The 20,971-nt window shown below is 39.3% G+C and overlaps 2 protein-coding genes across 2 annotated transcripts; one reads left to right on the forward strand and one right to left on the reverse strand.

Moving 5' to 3' along the window:
• Nucleotides 1–752: 752 nt before the first annotated feature.
• Nucleotides 753–10,066, forward strand: LOC127377184 (ERBB receptor feedback inhibitor 1). The gene is made up of 4 exons (XM_051424873.1): nt 753–937; nt 5,559–5,722; nt 6,485–6,564; nt 7,687–10,066. Exons 2-4 carry the CDS (start codon nt 5,676–5,678, stop codon nt 8,688–8,690), a joined length of 1,131 nt encoding a protein of 376 aa, XP_051280833.1. The 5' UTR covers nt 753–937; nt 5,559–5,675; the 3' UTR covers nt 8,691–10,066.
• A 552-nt stretch (nt 10,067–10,618) lies between these two features.
• On the reverse strand, nt 10,619–20,806 carry emc1 (ER membrane protein complex subunit 1). Its single transcript, XM_051424872.1, has 22 exons — nt 20,656–20,806; nt 20,109–20,236; nt 19,921–19,986; nt 19,740–19,833; nt 19,525–19,653; nt 19,198–19,324; nt 18,889–19,038; nt 18,512–18,679; nt 18,019–18,090; nt 17,660–17,758; nt 17,371–17,467; nt 16,588–16,704; nt 15,565–15,764; nt 15,204–15,353; nt 14,557–14,718; nt 14,234–14,353; nt 13,751–13,888; nt 12,786–12,959; nt 12,355–12,565; nt 12,121–12,205; nt 11,906–12,035; nt 10,619–11,622 (listed from the first exon to the last, which is right to left on the reverse strand). Exons 1-22 carry the CDS (start codon nt 20,745–20,747, stop codon nt 11,443–11,445), a joined length of 2,889 nt encoding a protein of 962 aa, XP_051280832.1. The 5' UTR covers nt 20,748–20,806; the 3' UTR covers nt 10,619–11,442.
• Nucleotides 20,807–20,971: the final 165 nt, after the last annotated feature.

Below are 20,971 nucleotides of genomic sequence, written 5' to 3' on the forward strand. Positions count from 1 at the left end.
TTTCTGATTTATGAACATTAATTATCTTGGAATAAATGAAATGGTAAGAGCACTCAACAGTATTGTGGATAGACATTTTTTGCTCGACCCTTGAAGTAGTCACATGTCTATCTTTGATTTTCACAGATTTTCTGTTCTGGCAGCACATTTTGTGAGTGATGACAGCTGCACCTGGACAGAGTTTCTCTGTGAGTATTGGCTTATTTGACCCATATTTTGAACTGGAAATCCACCAGGCTGTCAACCTCTTCTCTAGTGTACAGCTGTGGAGGAAGTATTCCAGTTCCTTAAATGGTTATTTATGCTGAATGACTGTGTATTGGATTATTATTGCTCATGTATTAAGGTACAAGCAGCATTTTAATGTTGTGACTGGTCAAAAATGCTATTTTGAACTTTTTATGTGTTATTTGGTAACTGAATCAAGAACGATGCATCATATCTTATGAGACTATCATGTGAAATTTAAATCAGCATAGTAACCAGTTAATATAGTTATCAGATAAAACACAATATATTGTTCTCTGGAAATTATTAGAGTAGAATTCAGTAACAAATGTGATTATTAAAGTAAAGTACAAAACAAACCAACTCATATTTAGTCATTTCTCACCCCTGCTGGTTTATAAAAACTTGTTCTTAAGGGTGTTTAGTTTTTCCCTTATGGTTGTGGTTTTTTGGGGTATTTTTTCCCTTTAAGGATGGCTGGGTGGAGTTACAGTAACGTGCCCGGGGTGCTGGATGCATTTATAAGGAGATGTGGAAAACCGCGTCACTCTGACAAAATGAGTTTCACCTCCCAGTGTTGTTGACAGAGGAGGGATGTTGCACATGGTTCAGCTTTGACTAGCAGACTGAGTCCTTACCACACACACAGACTTTCTCACATTGGACACGAACCCTCGGCTTTACCTGATGGACTAAACGCGTTTTCATGGTAAGACTTCCGTCCGTTTAGTCATGATAATAATATTGAAAACTGGGCTTCAAATCCTCTTAAAGTGAGCTTTCCTCAGCGGTGTGTGATGTGAAAAGGAAGGAGGCTGTTTATTTAAATTATATCGATATTAAATCATACTTTTTCACTGTATTCCTCGCGAGGAAACTGTAAGAAATGCTCGTTATTCGCGGTCGTTGGTAGAAAATTACAGTAAGTTGACTTTAAAAGAGCCTTTAGTTGAGCTGTTTGTGGACAAATTCAGGTCGTTTATCAGAGTTATAGTAAAGTGTGAGCAGCGGGACAGACTGTTCTCCTGAGCCGCTGCTCGGTTCACTGATGTCCGCCGAGCGAGTCCCATCGAGACGGGATGGGTGAGTCCTGAGCTGTGTCGGTCCCCGGTCGGTCGCCGGTCAGCCGCTAGTGGGTGCTGAGGACAACCAGTTGTGTGCAGTTTGGTCCTTAAATACCCTTAAATGTACTCATAATCATTTTATATTGTTTAAAATATCTGTCTGCCTAACTATCTATATGTATATATTTCTATGTACATGTACTATCTATCTGTGTCTAGTTATCTGGTTATATCTACATGTATCCTATGGATATCTACATATTTATCCTTATAAAGAAATGAGAGTGTATTTTAATTTATGAAGATATTATTTCTAATGCACTGTAGTAGTATTTATAGCTGGTTAGACTACTTCCATCTTGATTTTAAAATTGTTGCTTCACAAGATTGTTGCATATTACATTTATGACTGGTTACACTCAGCTTACTCATACTAAATGGATTTTTTAAAGGTGATTACATTTGAAAGCTGCATATGGAGTTTCAAGAGAAAGTAATATTTTGGATGGTTGTAGTAGTTCAGCCTGTAAATGTGAAGCATTTGTTTCTGGTTCTGCCCTTTAAAGAAATTAAGGCATTGTGACATTACCAAATTATTACAATTTAATAAATCATTCTAATTTGTGAATTACTGAGGTTATTTATGTAATTTGAAGCACGAGTGTCAAAATTAATTTGCCAAATTGCTTCGGCCTCCTGGGTACCTTCCACACCTGCTGGCTGAGAGCAAATGAGAATCAGCTCAGCTCTAATTTCTTTATTTTCTACCACCAACACCTACTGAATAGGCTTCAATAAACTAATACGGCTCTGAACAGTGTTTAAGTGATTAACATCATAACGAACTGCATGACCGTTATTGTGTAAACTACAGTTTAGGTAATAAAGGAAATTAATCCCAGAGACTAATGATTCACCACTATCTGCCTACAATCAGGAGGCCCTAAGTCTACATGAAAAGATTCAAAGGGTTTATTTTTCACATTACACAATGCAGTGTAATGTGAAATGTAGGCTGGCATTGTCTGGAGGGTGTTCTATCAAGGCTAGTGTGCAATATACAAATTAGAATAAGAATTAGACAAATAAATGTAAAGTATAAAAATTAATAGATACAAAATAATAATTCATATGTTACATAATTATTAAAATGCTAAGATAAATGCTATAATAAGTGTATCTTGGCCCAGTGTATGCCATATATTGGACAATTGGACAACATTTGGTCATAAACCTAGACTATAAAAATATAATCTACTTATTTCTCAACCGTAAAGCAAACTATAGAGTAAAATGTATATGCTCAAAAGATTAAGGATCATTGTTTTCGCAAGTGATTAAGAGAAACTTAAAACTGCATTTTATTTCAAAGTTAGATATTTTTTATACATCACAACTGTATTTTCCCCCCACATGTCAAAGTGGGTCATGTCACTTTTATGCCTTCATGCTGTACTGAGTGAATTTTCAGGTGAAGTCAATGTTCAAATTTATGAACTGCATCTATCAGGCCTGTCACATCACGGGCCTCACATACTTGACCTAATAAAAACCAATACATGTAGCGTAAATGTATGTCTGCAACAGTTCTGGTTTGTGAGTAGACTATAACACTGTGTGAAAGTCCTGGTCACACATTTTAGGATATATTTCCTTTAATAAAATCAACTGCAGTTGTCTATTTAGATTATTTTCTAACTTTGGAAACTTGCATCTATGCAGCTAGTGCTGTGCTATGAGAACCGCTCTGTTAAGTCACATACTGCTGCATTTTTTAGTATTGAGACCTACTAATGTTGTGGTGGAAACATTTATAATGAAGGCATCTGGTAAGATTTCCGTACAGCCTGCGAAGCTGTGAGTGTTACCAGTAGAGTTTACAACAAGTTGTAATTAGGAGATGTAAAGCACATACTTTATGCCAGCACCATAATTAAGTCATTTGTAAAGGTCCAGTCAGTGAATGGCCTATTGCCTGAAAGAAGTGAGGTGGGAACAGCCAAGGACGACACATCAAGGCTCCTGCATGAGATAAACAAACTGTTTTTTAGCCTCTGCCTTGTCCTTTCAACAGTGCCAGTACACACAATCCTCTTGCAGAGGATTTTCAGCACAGGCTCATACCTTGGCCATGTCTGCTTGTCTCCATGGCGTATCTTCAGTCTTAACCTCATGGGAGAGTTCACTTGTATTTTCAGGCTTGCTATACTGCGCACCAAAGAGACACAAAGGCCCATTCATGCCTGAGAGTGGCTCCATTCATGGACGCTGAGTACTTGCTGGTAGAATTCATAATTGTTCATCGTCTTCCATCTCCGAGGCTCACTGGCGGAAATGACGCCACTGTCGGTTGTTTTAAGGATGACATAAATATTCAAATAGACGCATGGGTCACTGTTTTGTTTGTGGTGGGGTTTTTGTTGCATTATGCATGCTCTGCATTGTTTGCTTCCCACATCCACTGTAGACTCATTAATGACATGAAACAAAGCAGGACTTTGAAGTATAAGATTGCAGTGTGATAGTAAAATTAAGACCTTGCTTTGCCCTCTGGACCAGTAGGAGGGATGGATAACTCAATTGTGGTTTGCAGGTGAATTAGTGAAGAGTAACTGGTGCTTTCTGATCATGAAGATCACTGGATGTGGCTCTGCCGGGACAGAGTCAGAGCCTCGGGGTACTGAGCAGCATCTCTGCTGGAATCTGGAAGGGTACTGAGTACTTTGCTTGTGGACTTTGCAACAGGGTGGAGGCCCAGTGCTTACACACTGTGTCAACTGGTCTGTTGAACCTAACCTTGGACCTTCCACCTTGTGAGTAAAGCCAAGGAAGCAAATTTCACCTTTCACATAAAAGCAGGATGACCAGGGATGCAGGATATATTGGTGGCCGATAATTAAGAAAATTGAATTATTGTTATTGTTCCATTAATTACATTTCAGGATATAATTAAGTGGAATAATGTGAGCACGGCCATGATCCATAAAAGGGCTACATGCAAAAGTGATATCAGTTGGCATCTGAAACAAGCAAGGTGGAGAATTTTGTGTTTATGTAAGCATTTACAGTAAATGCAACTATGGCATGACACGTCTTTGTTTTACTCATTAGCTTTTTAAACTGAATACATAAGCGTTTCTTTCATCTGCAGATAGGGACATATTTCACACAATACTCAGGATCCTTTTTCTTTTTAAGGATTAAACGCAAACGTGTTATAAACCGTTTAAAAAACAGCTGATAACATTTTCCCAGACAAGCTTATTCTTCCTCTGTTGCAGTGTGACGTCTGTAAAATATATATATATATATATATATATATATAATAATTTATTATTTAATCAACTAAAATATATTACGACCATAGCTGAATCTAAATCAAACCTACTTGTCCCTAAGTGTGTTTGTCGGCGCTGTGCTTTGGTGTGCCGTCTCAGTGGTGGAGTGTGTCTGTCAGCATCACAGGAATTCTGCACAATTAGCCCCTGTTATAAGGGCGGATACTGCAGGGTTTCGTGGTCACAGAGAGGAAGGAGGGCGAGGAGTGCTGCTGCCCTCACACATCTGACCCAGAGGTTGTACAATAGCCTGCACATCAGACAAATGGCTTTAAGCTAGAACCACAAAGAGATACACATGGCAGCTGCCAGAGCACACTGAAGTAATTTACTGGGCTTTTGTTGTGACTGTTGTTTCTTAGAGGCTCACGTAAAACAATGTGGTGTTTCAGGAATGTAAGTTGCTATGTACAGTAAGTAAATATTCAAGACAAATAAAAATATCTTGCCTTCTACTCTCACAAAAATGCTTTTTATTTACCTATCCAAGGCAGAGATCTGGGAGTTATAGGTCTGTAAAATCCCTGCTCTATTAATCATATATATTATTGAATCTATGGGTGTTTGTGTTTCGAGCCTCCAAGTATCTGGAGTATCTATCCTGACCTATGACCTGCCTTGTAGGATGAGTGCATGCAGCTGGGTGTACTGGATGGGCTTGTGTTCCAGATGTTCACTGTTAATATACCCTGTTTATGGACATTTCACACTGATGAAGGTGTGAACGGAAAAAACAAATGTAAAGGAGTGATGTAATGCAAAAGCCAAATGTGGACATTGGATTCATGTTTTTTGTTTTGTTTTTAAAGCCTAATTCTGACACACCCGCTGTAACAAAATTTGAATGTAAACGTTTTCCTGTTGCTCGGTAAGGAAAAGAAAGCAGAGTGAATCCCCCAACACTCAGTTTTCTGTTTGTCTCCAACAGCTTACTGCTGGCTAGAATGAAGCTGTGATGGGTTTGATGGAGCTGACTTGTGTTGGAGCTTTAGACCGATATCAAACAGACCTTCATGCTTTTTAAGAACACAGTTTCTGCTACAACATGGCTGGGAGTCAGAACAACTTCTGGGGACAGCATGACCTGAACAGGTACCAAAACACCACCAAACACCAAAAGAAACAAATTATTACGATATAGTGTGACGATACAAACATTCCTTTAACTTTTATATAATCATACAATATCAGGAGTATTATTCTGTGGCAATTCATATTAAATACACACAAAGTTATTATTTTGTCATGTTTGATGTGTGAACAAATCCCAATTAAAAATCAACAACTTCAACAATCTACACCCCAAAACAAATCTTTAAGCTGTTATAATGTTATAAAGACCATCTAGCATTCAGTCACATTCACTTTAAATTATTCCCAGAGTTAATTCTCTAATTATGTCTATCATATTCTTTGAAAATCTCAATTTAATCTAAATAGCCCAAAATCCCAAATTTAACTACAAATGTATCAATCTTGACATTGTATAAGACTGAAAAGAAAACATTTAACAGGAAAAAAGCTGAGCAAAATTAACAGTGGAGGGATCTCTCTTCCAAGACAGACACGCAGTATTTGTTGTTCATACAGAGTAGACAGTATTACTATAGTTAATAGATAAAAGATAATATAGAGAAACAGGATGACAATATTAGGTAAACAAAAGGCAAACATACTTCCACTGCTGTTACATGATGCAAATATACGAAGGAGATCAGAACATATGTTCTGTTAAACCTTATGTCATGCATGTTATTTCACATATAATGACTTACTCATGTCAGGTTATGTGCAAGAATGATTTACACACATGTACTCGTGTGTATGGGTTTCTCAACCTCTGTTGCTTTGCAGAATGTGCTTTGGCCTGAGTGCTGACATGGAACACAACGCGACAGAGCATCAACAACAGCAAATGGCCAAGGAATTTAACTGTGAGTCTTTTACGTATTATTTTTTTTACATATGAGTAAATAAAACAAAGAAAACTACAGATTTAAAACTGCTTACAATGAACTTGGATGTATATGACACTGATGGTTTCAATTAGACAGAATCTCAATTAATATTTCTAATGAATATTAAAATATTAACATCATGGTTTTTGAAAATGAATACCGACTATAACCCGTTTTGGACTGGTGTGAGTTATATTAGAATTAACTGTTAAACCTTGAGATAGAAAGGAACGTGTTCAAGACACACAGTACACACGATTATGAATTATCTGTGAAATTAAATTAAAGTAAACCAAACAAAACAATGATAACTTTCTACAGCAACCAACTTTTTTACTATGTCTGATCTTTTTGAATTGTAAAACCACGTAAAGGGTTTGACAAGTGCTATAAATGTTTTGCTATACTAAATCATTCATTTTCTTAATGTTGTCATAATTTTTAAATTAGGTTAATTTGTACAATTGTGCCAGTAGAAATATACATTCTTAAGTTTGGCTTGGCACACTAGAGTTTAAACCCTGTTTGACTAATAAAACAGCGTGTAGACAGGGAGGTTTAGGTGAGTTTGTCATCACTGGACTGAGCTGTGTAGCAGAGGAGAGAGCCGGGTAAACTATTGCTCCCTGATCACCAGCTGTTCTTGCAGTCTGGGGCACGTCGGATGTTTCCACAGAGAAGGACATGGGAAGCTCCGTTAAGATTACGGCCTGCCCCGCAGATAATGGCGATTCCTGTGTTAATCAGGGTGTTGTGGCTGATGTTTGACGAAGAGGGTGATAGGTTAAGCCGTTGTTTTCAACATGTTTTTACTCCCGTTTCCTGTACGATACCTTCAGCAAAACAGGAGGGTTTTTTCTAAGCAAAGTGGGCAGCCCACTCCCCTTGTATGTTTTCCCTCCTACACCATCACTACACTCAAGTTAAGAGTTTTTTCTCATTGCAAGTTGTTTTCCATGTTTCTTCCTCTGAGAATAGTATCTGCACTGAAGGAAACAACAGTGATAGCAAAACCCTGTATAACAAAGCAGTGGTATCTTGGTGTATAATACAATTCATGAATTATATTTAATAAACAATTGTTTCTCCCTTTCCCAGGCAACATCTCACAACCTCCTTTCTACTCTGATAATTACCGCCTAATATCTGACAACATAGTGCGGCCCAACGAGGGAGACCAGGTGGTCCCTTCCTCCCAGAGGTGGACAGTGTTTGGGGGCCACCAGAGAGAAGTCAAACCCCTACCGCCTCTGCCTGACCCGGAGGAGCTCATGTCTGATGAGGCAGCTGATAGCGAGGTGGAGTTTTTTACCAGTGACCGACGGCGCCTTTTGCCCAGAAGCTGCCCCAAGGCCATGTGCAGGGGCATGAACAGAGACTTTGGCCAAGTAAATTACGCCTACCAGGAGAGCTCGTTGCAGGCTGGTGGTGCTGGGGTTGGCTCCATGGCTTTCTCTTGGCCAGCCAGAGAGGACAGACCGGGTAGAGGAAGCGGGTTTGGAGTCAACATGTGGGCGCTAGCTCTCCAGAGAGAAGACCACCAGCACGAGGTTTCTGATACTTTGTGTACCAAACAGTCAGACCAACACCAGGCATCCAGACTCCGCTTCTCCTGTGCAGGCCCTGCTTTCCAGCCTGTCCACAGCAGCAGTACAACCTGCCCGACTGACAAGCCACTAATCCCTCCTCGTATCCCGATCCCGCCGAAACCTGCTGCTCTCTCAAAGACTACGAGCGCCAGTGAGGAAGACAAGCCTCCCAAAATTCCTCCAAGGGTCCCCTTAGTCCCGCCCTGCCCACCACGTACCCCGAGCCCCAAAAGCCTTCCAATTTACATCAATGGTGTGATGCCTGCCACACAGAGTTTTGCTGCTAACCCCAAATATGTGAGTAAGGCATTACAGAGACAGCAGAGTGAAAGGGCGCCACCTGCAGCTCAGTTTTCTCCCTGCATTGTTCCCATTTTGAAGGATGGCAGACAGGCTAGTGCTACACACTACATCCTCCTGCCGCCGGGTCGACCGGCGTACTCTGACAGACGAGAAAGACTCCTGAGTGAACCGGTGAGGACGGGAACCAGCAGCGTCTGGCAGAAGAGATAGAAACTCTGGTTTACGTTCCTGTCTGAAACTTGATGAGTACAAAACTGCGACTGACATCGTTAATAATCACGTGATACACTATTGTTCAGAGTGAAAACATCTACATGCTACATTCACATGTCTAATGTCATATTGGTGTTATTTTTCAATGACTAATGTATTTCAAGATCACTTATGTCACACAACACTGTGAGGTTTTTGTCTGTTTTTAACTGAACATTTTACCGGTCAGTATTTATAGCGACGTCTCCTCTAGTTCAACCTGGAACACATCCAGTTTCACTAAAAGTGGAGAAATATTTACCTCCTATAACACTTTTCATGTTTGGTTTTTCAGTTTTCTCACTGGGAAAATGTGTCATTGCCCATTATTTTTTATGTCTGACAGCCATGTGCTCATATCACTAAAACAAATGGAGCTAATACTATATGTCTTACAAGCGAGCAAATAATTACTGTACGTACAAGCTGGGCTTGTACCAAACTGTTCCTCCCATGTACAATATTTTTTATGACAATGCTGCTTGAAAAAAAAAGTATAATGTATTGAGAGATATAATATTTTGCCGAATAATTCTCACATTAAGATTTATGGTAAATATTAGAATGACACAACACAACCAAAACATGCTTTGAACTACAGTGATATCAAACACTTTGTGCTTTTTGCTGGCTCTTTGTGCAAGCAGGCTTCATTTCTTACTATCAGAAAGCTGAACCAAGCTACGTCCTACCTGCAAAACACTCAAACATTCTCATTTTAAACGTTGACTCTTGAATCATATTCTATGCTTGTGTGGACAAAGTTTAATTTATTTAAAAGAAATTTCTGCGAGCAGAATATAAACAAAAGAGCATGCCCACCACCTGAATTCAGAACACAGTACTAAAACCTGCTGTGACCCTTGAATTGACTGACAGGTCTTTTAATACATATGAAGAACACTAGCCAACAAGTCATTAATGTTTTTTTATGGTGTTAAAGGTTTTACATCAGTAATGTTTGTGTAAACAAGAGTGAAAGAGGCCTTTATTTTTAATGATTGGTCGTTGACAAACTTTTAAATCACTATGATGAATTTTTTAAATTATGTATGTGTATTGAGCTCAAATAATGTATATATATATGGTTTAAAAAGTACAGATTGGGCCTTTTTCTTTTTTGTGTGTGGGCATGAAAATCTTGTTACGTTTACATGTTGAGCTGCAGACCCACATTTACAACCTTTGTTACATCAACAGGTTGGAAGTTCTCAGATTCTGTGTTGACCCAAGCAAAGACTGTTTCTAAGTTCATAATGTTTGTGTCAAAAGTAAATCATTGTAAAATTGTGTTTTTAATCTATTTATAGAAATAAAATAACTTATTCATTCTATGATAGGCTCAATGTCTTTTTCTTTAACATTGGATCCACATTAAACAACAGCTTTAAGAAAAGTTTTGGTGATTGGACAAATTTGCAAGGTTGAATTTTGTGTTAATTGTTGTGATTGCAACATCCTGGAGAGACAAATAGATAAATAATATTTGATTTGGAAGAAGCAGAGACTGTTGAGGTGCAAAAAATGGATTGACTGTAAATGTGTCTTACTGCAATGAGATTAAACATATTGTAATGCAAGGATTTACTGTTAGTGTTTTTCTTCTATTTTATTGGGATATATATATATATATATCTCGATGCGATGAGCCCATTTCTGTAAAATGTTTTACATTAAGGAAGTACAAACATCATCTTTACTTAAAATAATCCCTCACCTAGATTACTTATGAGATAAATAAGCAGTTAATATATCTTTAAATATACCAATAAATTGAAAATTTTATATTTTTTATATTTTGACCATAGACAAAGCATTTTAGGACTTTTTTTTTTTTTACATTTTGCACTCAGAGCTTAGGAAAATAAAAAAAACCCCACTTAAACTGGAGTTCTGAGACAAATTTTAATGGAGCAACAACTGATGGTGGATCAAATCTGCTCACAAATGTATGAGCTGCAGGATGACTGATGTACAGAAAATAAAGGATGATGATCATTTTCCTTCGCCAAGCATGTGATGGAGACAGTGGGACAGTGCCTTTGGAGGGAGAGTCTTCAGAAACCATTTGTCCATGCTATCATATCTTCTCACACTTAATATTCACAGTTCATGTGCCATAAACCCAAATGGCATTTGGGTATCATGGTGACTGAGCAAGCTAAAAGTACAAACCATACAACTAAAGTGTCGTACCAAATCATGCTCACGTGTATCGCACAACTTCTGTCTCTCTTTTCTCTGACCTCCACATTTATTATCACTCTCCATTAGAACAGTCTGATGAATCAGAAATGTCACAAAAGTAATCTTGGAAAAAACTAACATTGTTTAAGTATCAAACTTTCACATGTGTAGGAATTTCCAAACTCCACAGTTGATTAAATCCATCTGTTTTCATTCATTTGTAATCAGTTATGTGTTAAACATCTAATCATAATGACAGTGACAATGACAAAAACTGTTAATTCTACTATGAAGTAATTCCTTGTGCTTGCAAAATAAGTTAAAAAATAAACACATAAAACCTTTACTAATCCCTCCTTTCACCCCCACCCCACCGTTCCCTCACCCCTGCAGTTCCTTATTGGCCTTATTGAACTTTGACCTGTGCTCTTCTACAGGCACGGCCCCAGCCGTCTCATCTCCTCGGGCTGAGGTCCTTCGTGCAGCCTCGGGGCTGTCAGAGATGGGATTTTTGACGGTCACTTTACCGCCAGGCCCGGTTGAGCAGTTTGACTTCTGCCAGGCGTTTGCTGATCATGGTGGCAAAGAAAAGAGCGAAGAGTACACTACTGATCAGCATGTAGTCGTAGTCGTCTTTTAGTACGTCAAACTGCTTTGAGGGATAGACACGCGTCTGGTAGATGTCGAGACCGTATGCCACCACCTACAAGGGAAAAAGTAACATTGCCATATTAACATAATCATTTACGTGGAAAGGGAGAAAACATACTACATGCCAGTGGTTGTTTATCTTATTTGTTATGTATTTCTATTTCTAATGTGTTTCCGGTAAAGCACTGTGAATTGCCTTTTGTCTGAATGGTACCAAAAAAAAAACTTTTTTAAATATTTCCTTCTGTCAAAACATTTGGAATAAATTTTGAATAAAACAATTGCTACAACAAGAAATGCCTATCTTTGTCACAGTACTGTGATGGCAGACTCACCAAGCAGGTCGACTCCAGTCCAGAAGGGGCAGTGTAGATTCCTCGCACTCTTGATACAGTCTGATTGTAGTTGATGAACCACTCTGTACGGATCAGCAACTCTGGTGCGTACGGTATCAGGTTCTCCTCACTGCAGATCAAAGTGAACACAGTAGTCAGAGAAACAGTGGAAAACAACTGAAACATTTTAAAGCAAGCCTGACTGGAGGACTCACCGGCTTTGCTCAGACACTATTTCTGGCCTCCGAGGGTCAAGGAACATCTTGGGTAATGACAAAATCCCTCCAGATGGCAAGCCAACTATAGCAAAGAAAATCCATTGAAAACATTAAAAAAACGCAACAGGTCAAACAACATAAGAAAAGGTTGGTTTGCCTCAAATTTCCAAAAAGGGGAAAAATGAAAGACAGTCACATACTGCATCCCATAAGACTGGACTGGAAACTTACTGAGCAGATGTCGGCTCGTGATGCCCTTCTCAGTCAGTGTGGCCTCCAGGGTAGAAATGTAGGAGGGGAAAATGTAAGACTGCTGGAGCACCTGAGGAGCATGTGGCCGGTCCAGCGAACTGAACACAGTGCTGTTGTAGAGCTCCATCCCCTCATACAGTTCAATTACAGAGAACTCGTTCCTACGAGACTTGGTGCTCCAGTATTCGTACTGCAGAGTGAAACAGAGGCAGGGGACATATACAGCAGTGAGATCACAAGACCCTCAAGGCATCACCTGTGCATCATCAAGGTTTCATTACAGGTGCTTAGTCATTTTTATAGAGCTGCAGTGAGCTAACACTGCATTATTTCTGTCACAGAGCAAAGGGCAACAAAACAATTAAATCCTTTTCATTTCTATCATTATTTTAGCAGTCAGTAACACTCACCACCACCCAGTTTTCAGAATGCACAACATGCACCGGTCCTCTGGCCTTTCTCTGAACAGCCTCGTGGATAATGCGCCCAGTAACGCCATCAATCAGGAGGATCCCAACAAAGCTTCGCTCCTGATGCAAGTCTGTGCTCTCCGTCACCACAGCCAGTAGATTGGGGTTCAGGTACTGTAAGAAATGAGATGAAATATCATTCAGTATCTTAATCAATCAATAATTTATCATCAAACGCATACACCCCCCTACACTATACACATGTTTCACTAATACTCACTAATGGAGAAATTCTGGCTTATTTTTATTCCCCACAACCATGACTGACAAATTATTGGTCACATTTCTAAATAATTAAGGCATATGGCCTCCACTAATAAAAATATGTTATATATATATATATATATATATGTATATATATATATATATATATATATGGGGGCTAGATGACTGTTTTGTTTTCACAGATTGCATGTCTGCGTGATAAACTGAGACGTAAGACATGAAAAGAGTGAGGATATGAAGCTGAAGTGGGAAAGACACCAGTATATTGTTCATTCTGTAATGTACTTTTTTATTGTGGGGGTGTAATGAACATTGCAGTCTCCACAATTCCCTGACAGGGCTTGGGAGTTTTTCACAAAAATTATAAGCAAGAACTACAGTAAGGAGTGTCCCAGTAGAAAAACACAGGGATTATTCTTATTCAGAGTCAGTGGCGGAGGGGGGGGATATGATTCACTGGGGAAACAGTGACATGATGGTGTGATGGTATTTCTTGGAAAGATTAGTTTTCAGCCTACATCAGAAGACGGGGAGTGACTGTTTTTCTGACTGAAGTGGGAAAGAAAGAAGTCGAGACAACATGGACCAAATTTAGCACCAATAAGAGCAATGATACACATAACGTTCTTAACACTCCTTCCAAACTACAGTTAGTAAGGTTTAAGGGAAAGTTATCATACCTTATAGAGGACACTACGGTCTCCCATTACTCTTCCCTGGGAGTGCACATGCTCATTGGGTCTTTTTCCTTTGACAGAGACAATCTTCTGTACCTCGGCGGGGATTACGACCTCCCAAATCAACTCTGTCGACAAGTCCTGAGTGCACAAAAACATCCAGATTCATTCTTTCAGTTATCTGTGATTTAAGTATCATTTAATGGGAACTCACTGTGAGAACAGGAACAATAAACACAACTCAGGCTATATTGCTCATTCTCAGAATATCTGAATCTTTATTGTCCATTTCCCTTTCACACTAAAAGTATAGTACTGGCTCTTGGTCAAGCATTAGTTATGTGAAATACATTTGATTGTCCTTGATCCCTTTTTCATTTCTGAAATATGGAGTAAAAGTATCACTGCAATTATAAACAATAACACTGGCTAGAATATCTAAAAAAAAAACCTTCTAAAACTCTTGAGTCTTGAAGGTTCACTTGCCGTTCGTAGCCTGTAGCCAGAAAGTCTTCCCTGGGTGGAGTCAACAAGATAAAAGAATATGGATGAAGCCATCTCCTGGAGCTGCTGTAGTACATTCTTTGTAGAGGGAAAAGCAGACACCTGTGGAAAAACAGTAGATGGATACAATATTTTACTACATTGGTTCTGGGTGACTAAATCAATGAACTAGGAGAAGAAAAGAGTCATGTTTTGGCCTGATGGGTGTGGATACGGAGAGAAACACAACATATATGTCTGTATCTCTATTAGTTCATGTAGAATGTTGAGCTGATGTGTGAGGAGGTTGAAGGTTTGTCACTGACCTTGTACTGGTCATCAACTAGAAGTAAGACCTTAGCATAATCCTGGTCCATGAGAGGCAGCATGAGTGACTGAAGAATTGGCTGAGGCAGAGCGGGTGGACTGACGTGACTCTTCTTTCCAAAGATGGGATTAAATACATGGAGTGTGGCCAGGCCTGTGTCCTAAAAATGCAACAAGAAATATATGAGAAATGGCAAAAATAACTGCGCACCACTTCTAAAGTTACACAGGCTACACCAATGTTTTCCTTTAAAGTTCTGCTCACTGCTGGAGAAATAGTATTCAGCCTTTTGCCAGGAGGGTGACTGTGGCTCAGGAGGTAGAGCGGTCCTTGAGCAAGATACCCCAAATTGCTCCCAATGCTGTGCCATCAGTGTATGAATTAATTAGTTTCTGATGAGCAGTTGGCAGTGTGTGAATATGATATGTAGCGTAGTGGTCGAAAAGGTGCTATATAAAGGAGAAGTACAGTCCATTTCCCTTGCTTACATGGCACACTCAGTAAAAACTTCCCTCTCTTAAAGCGCCACACTCTCTGTGAGGTACAAATTTACCTGTTGATTTTACAGTGAAGTAATTCACTTTATTGATGTCCATGTGGCCCATAAGTTAATAATAATTGACTCCCACCCTTGTTATTAGATACCTTGTCTTTGATGAGCAGTGTGCACTGTGGTGGATGAGGGAAGTGCGCAGTGGTCCGTTGCACCATTAGTTTGAAGGCTGCATTAGATGGGATGTTGTCCAGGTAGTGCCTCCATAAAATACTGCCGGTCTTGCTGTCAATCCCAAAGAGCTTAACAGGAAAAAAAGACAGAGGATGAACTGTACAGGAACGTTTCAGAGACGACTGCTGGAGTCTATTTATTAGTGTTTCATTTCACTTTCTGCCTGCTGACCATAGACAAAACAAACTCGTTTGACCACAAGTTCAGCTCATCTCTCCTGGAACACTAAGAAACAGAAACTAAATGAGAGGGTAAAGCTTTAGTCACTCAGTCTCTTACCTTGCCAGATGCAGTAACCATAACCATCATCTTCTGCAAGTTGAACTCGTCTCTAGAGAGGTTCTCGATGGTCACTTCGTTTTTAACTTGACTGCGAGGCTTCCGTGCATCGTAGAACAGCTTCCAGAGGTGGGCAATCCAGGCCTGCAGCAAGATGAGCTGAGAGGAGAGCCTCTTCAACACCATGGACATCAGGCCGTCTGGACACATTACAGTGAGAACACAGGCGCTGCTTAATGACTTTCAGTGGATTCAATTCACATTTAAGGATGTCATTTCACGACTTATTAGACGTTTCTTGCAGTGTACATTGTGGTATTGTCATTGCAGGCAAATCACAGGTGTAGATTACAACATTAAAAGGCTCTGTAGATCACTGTATGTGTAAAAACTATAATACTGTAAATGAATACTTGTTTAGCAGATTTTTTCTCATATCATTAATGAAACAACAACAATACAGGAACAAATTTGTCTTTACAGAAATATAAGAGAAAGAAAGGTTCATTGAAAATGGCAAGGGATTTTCAGTCAACCTTAAGAACCATTAAGCAAGTTTTATTGAGGAAAAGCAGAGTATTACCTTGAATGGCTGAATCCAAGCGCAGCAATAAAAACAAGACAAAAACAAAAGAAAGTGAAGCCAAAAGCAGCCAAGCAAACACACCCAAGAATCAATTAAGGCCTTCAGGCCAGTGGCAAGCTAAAAAAAAACCAAACACTACAACTTTGATGATTAAATGCAGGTGCTGAGCAGCTGTAGTAAGGATAAAAGTAAAAGCAACAATTTAGTGGACTAAATTATTAGTTCTATATTAATAGAAAATCTCAGACAAGACAAGCTTGAAAAACTCCCCTGAAGATTAGGAACTAGACAGCTGCCTAAAGCTTCTAGGACATGTAAGAACAACTTCAACTTAAAATACATAAAACACTGAATATTAATCCACAGCAGAGATTAGTACTTAAAATTTGAAACATGGGACTAAAAACACATGAAGGGGATTCTGGTTTGACATTTACCAGCCTTTTTGCCAAACTCTCCCTCCAGCTCTGCCTGCGTTCCTGTGAGAGGCAGATCCACCATTTCCATTGTCACCACATCTGACAGGGCCTCCTCTCTTGTCCACATTACACGCCCTGGAAAACAAGACTCATTATTGTTCTGCAATCATTCATTCCACTTTCCACACCCTGTGGCAGTATGCAATTTGTGTTGACACTTTCCATGAATTATGACACAAAACATCCCCCCCCCGCTGGCTCGTGTTTGTGGAAAGGACAAGATTGTGTGTATGTTATGAAACCCAAGAGCCTGTTTGCGCTCCACACAGTGGTCAGATGTTGGCAGCATTTATGATAATTAAGAAGTGGAATATACCCAAATGTTATCATAACGCAAATCATGGCTCACCAGTCTGTTTGCACGTTGGAAAGATGTACTGGATCTTAGCATTAAACAGTGACACATAAATCAAAAGCTTTGAGCTATTTCCCCTGGTGGCTATAAATGCCACGTGACTCCCTACAACACATCTCCTGCAGACACCTGTATAAGAATAACAGGCGCCTCCATTTTCATGCATAATGAAAAACAAAAGGTCAATACATGTGTGTTTGTGGGCCAAATAAAATTCCTGAAAAAATTGTTTTTATGACTAAGGTTTTTTAAATGTTTTAACTTTGGCGCCCCTCAGTGGTAGAAAAAAAGACAGTGGTGCATGACGATGCTTCAGTAACATTAAACATTGCAGACTGACAGAGCACTCTTTCTAAAGCTAATAAAGCTTCCCGTTTTATTCATACCTGGCTGTTGTATGAAAGTGAGTGTGTGATCCTCTGTCTGCACCATTACCCTGTAGCCAACAGAGTCGTCTTTCTTGAGGAAGGCCTGGACATGCAGCTGGAAGACAGAATAAAAATGACCTAGATTGTTAAAAATTAAAATTGTGAACATCCTAATGCTTGATGTGCACATGCCAAACATTCCCAAACTAGACTGATGTGCTCTGAAAGTAATCATATTGTCATATCCTTGTTGACCAGCCTGGTATCAAACATGCTGAAGAATAACTGGGAAGAAATTCAGACAAACCTTCTCTGGTTTCCCACCATAAGGATCCATATTAAAAATCAGTGTTGTGTCCAGAAGTCTACGTCCAGTTTCTGCACTAAAGAGGTTAAGACTGCTGGCCTGTAGGGAAGAAAAGAGATACTCATATCTTTCACAGTGGTTAAAAAAAATGTATTCATCATTATTATTTTCATTTGATTTTCAAAAAAGTATTGAATTAAGTGCAAACAGAGTAAAATATCTCCATAACTTGGGTCACATGAAAAGCCCAACTAAAAAATGTTTCACAGCTTGAGGTAATTTTTTGGCATTTTTTGGGGGGGTGTTTTACCACATACTGTACGTAACAAATCTGTATGTATGATTTCACATTAACTCACTGTTTTATTCTTGGGCGACATGACAGCAGCAACAGTCTTCTCTCCAGTTGTAGCAAATGAAACCAGCATGGCCTGTGAATAGAGACAAAAGAATCATAAACTGTTCATATTATCAAATTGTATCAACAATATCAATATCAAGTATCAACAATTGTAAATTCACAATATTACACACTGAGATTTAACCCTTTTCAAATAATAAAAATAATACATTTTGGAAAATGTCAGAGCTAAAATAACAAATATTCTAAAATTATATAACTTAGGAAACTGTGACTTACAGCTGTTTTGAACATTTCCTTTGTTGACGTTACATAGCCAAGTGACATTTACATACTAAGCAAGTAACTGAAGTTTTTATACAGAGTGACTTACACTACAATAATTCCAGTACTAGAATAAACACTTTTGGATGACAGACATTACAAGAAACAGGTGGTCTGAATTTGAATTGTCAGAATCTAAAGCGCAAGGTGGAGAAATTGTTACGCACTGGCTTGAAATCCCTCAGCGTAACTATCTGCCCATTGTTGAGCTGGAGAAGCTGGTAGTAGTCAGGCCCGAGCTGAAGGAAGAACTCTGACAGCGGCTGCCGGCCCGGGTTGGGCTGGGTGGACACCAGTACTGGATGGAAGCCAGGGGCGACTTCAAGTCCTAGTGACTAGAAGAAGACAAATGGTAGCACATTGTGAAAAATGGTGAAAAGCATTCACACTGAGAAAAAGAGGTAGTTATAAAGAGAGAGATTGTGTAGGTAGAGAACCGAGAGAGAAATGGAGACCTACCCAAACAAGAGAATAGGGTACAGACAGTATTTTAATTCATTTATAAAACACAGATAGAACGGTTTTAGTTTAGATTGATGGGTACCTGCAGGGGGATCTGGGTCATCTGTGACTCTGTGTGCAAGTCAAGCATGTACAGGGATACAGTTAAAGGGTCCACACACGTCAACATCCCCTGGCTGATCACTACACAGCTGGCCTGTATGTTGGACAGCCACGCAGCTTCGACTGACATCTGAAGAAAACACATGCAAAGAGGTCAGAAATGTGGATTTTATGGTAATATATTGCAACATTGGTTTGGTTTACTTCATGTGTTTTTAAAAATGAGAAGAAACTCATTATTTATATTCTACACAGCATACTTTATACTGCTACTATGAATCATGGTTACCTGCTTGATTATCTCTCCGTCCTCCACACTGTAAGCAACAATAGCGATGTGGGAATGGGGGACAATTCCCAGTGCATACACTTCACCATTTCCATCAGAATACACTGATTGGTAATCCACAGTTTCACTGTAAAGATAAAAAGATAGACAGTTATACAACCTTGTTCCTGAGAACCAATAGTGTGTGCCTTTACAAGTCTTCCAATGTGTCTGGAGGGGATCTTTAATTTCAGGGGAATTGTTTTGCTAATGAAGGCTTACATTACACGTATATAGATGGAAATTGTTTTAATGTTGACCCAGTAGCTAACAAACATGACCACTTGCCTTTCTGGTAGATTCTCTATCCATTTTTGATGACCATTAGAAAGGTAATGGAAAGAGATGACAGTTTTCTTCAAAACAGCCACGTGTTTCACGTTGTCTTGCTGTCCAACTAAACATGCCGACTGGAAACTAAAATACACAACAAAGGCAGTTAACATCTGATCAAATCAAAGACGGTTCTACATTTAACAAGTGCCAGTCAAGGAGGTAATCACCTGCCAGAGTCAAGCACAATCTCCCAGTTCAAACCACCAACATTTATCTCCCAGGAGCGCAGCAGGCGGCCATTACCAACCACCAACACCACATCTAGGAGAAAAGAACAGTTTAATGACTTATCTGCTTAAAAATACAAAGTAAAAGCTCAGTAAGCTCCACTGCAATAATTAAAATCACCTTGTCCATGTTGCAGAAGGGCATCAATGTTTCCCTCGGGCCCAGTCTTATCCACATGTCTCCAGACTGAAACAGACATTAGTCTTAAGTAATATAATATATGAACAAAGCATGTTAACTGATGGGCAGATAGTCTTTCTATCCATGGCCCTATATAAGCCTCCATCACAACAGAACAAAATACTCACAGAGTTCTCCGGTCCTGGTATTGAGTGCAGCAAAAACATTGTTCTCTGTTGCTAGAAGCACCTTTTTGGATGACTGCACATGTGTGTCGAAGTGGGAAAAGCGAACCTTTCCAACATATTCCTGCCTCCTGTGAATCCCAAGACAGAGCACAATCATATATGATGCTATCACACACAGCTCAAATAGGAGTTAAGTTTAAGCACTATTTCACACTGGTTATTACCATATAAGTTACAATGCTGTCCCATTGCTCAGAATCCATTTATATCGCATTAACTATAACTCATTGAGCTTCCTGGACCATTTGTTTTACTAATGGCGAATTAAAAAAATGTAAACAAGCCAACAACTCCTTGTAAAAGCTAGTAAATCAATAATCTTGTATTCATTTTGATCTTTCTTTTGGCCTGTTCTTTCACACAAAGTCCACCCTAAACACACCGGGTCGCAGCTAGTGGCTGTGACAGGTGTTAGCTTTACCATCTCCTCATTAAATCATGGCTCTAGATAGCACACACATTTTATCCTTCTTTAGCTTTCTCTTACCAGTCGAATTTCCCTACTTGATCCTCAAACACAGCCTCGACGGCGCTGCTTAATATGATAAATTTCAGGCACAACAAAATTAGCTTTGCCATTGCTGCAGTAGCTTTGGCTTGCTCTTCAAAAGAAGGAGGAAGTCGGAAGTTGACTGGGTTACTTTGTGTCTTGTGACTGAGAGGTGGTGCCCCCTACCAGCCGGAGAGGTACACAGCTTCAATACATTTAATGCAGAGTACAAAATGTTTAACTTTCGTCTGTTCACAGAAGCTTAAAAAATAGCAATAATGTCGTACCATGTTAGAAATGTGCTAAATTTGTG

The sequence above is a fragment of the Dicentrarchus labrax genome, unplaced genomic scaffold (assembly GCF_905237075.1).
Source record: "Dicentrarchus labrax unplaced genomic scaffold, dlabrax2021, whole genome shotgun sequence".
Classification (NCBI taxonomy): Eukaryota; Metazoa; Chordata; class Actinopteri; family Moronidae; genus Dicentrarchus; species Dicentrarchus labrax.

Excerpts from the sequence above, each read along its gene's own strand:
- emc1 (XM_051424872.1), bottom strand. The coding sequence starts at position 20,747 with ATGGCAAAGCTAATTTTGTTGTGCCTGAAATTTATCATATTAAGCAGC. Across the intron at positions 15,765-16,587 it reads AGAGTTTGGCAAAAAGGCTG|ACGGCCTGATGTCCATGGTG; the intron begins GTAAATGTCAAA and ends TAATGTGTCCAG. Across the intron at positions 11,623-11,905 it reads GACTGGAGTCGACCTGCTTG|GTGGTGGCATACGGTCTCGA; the intron begins GTGAGTCTGCCA and ends TTTCCCTTGTAG.
- LOC127377184 (XM_051424873.1), top strand. The coding sequence starts at position 5,676 with ATGGCTGGGAGTCAGAACAACTTCTGGGGACAGCATGACCTGAACAG. Across the intron at positions 5,723-6,484 it reads GGACAGCATGACCTGAACAG|AATGTGCTTTGGCCTGAGTG; the intron begins GTACCAAAACAC and ends GTTGCTTTGCAG. Across the intron at positions 6,565-7,686 it reads AATGGCCAAGGAATTTAACT|GCAACATCTCACAACCTCCT; the intron begins GTGAGTCTTTTA and ends TCCCTTTCCCAG.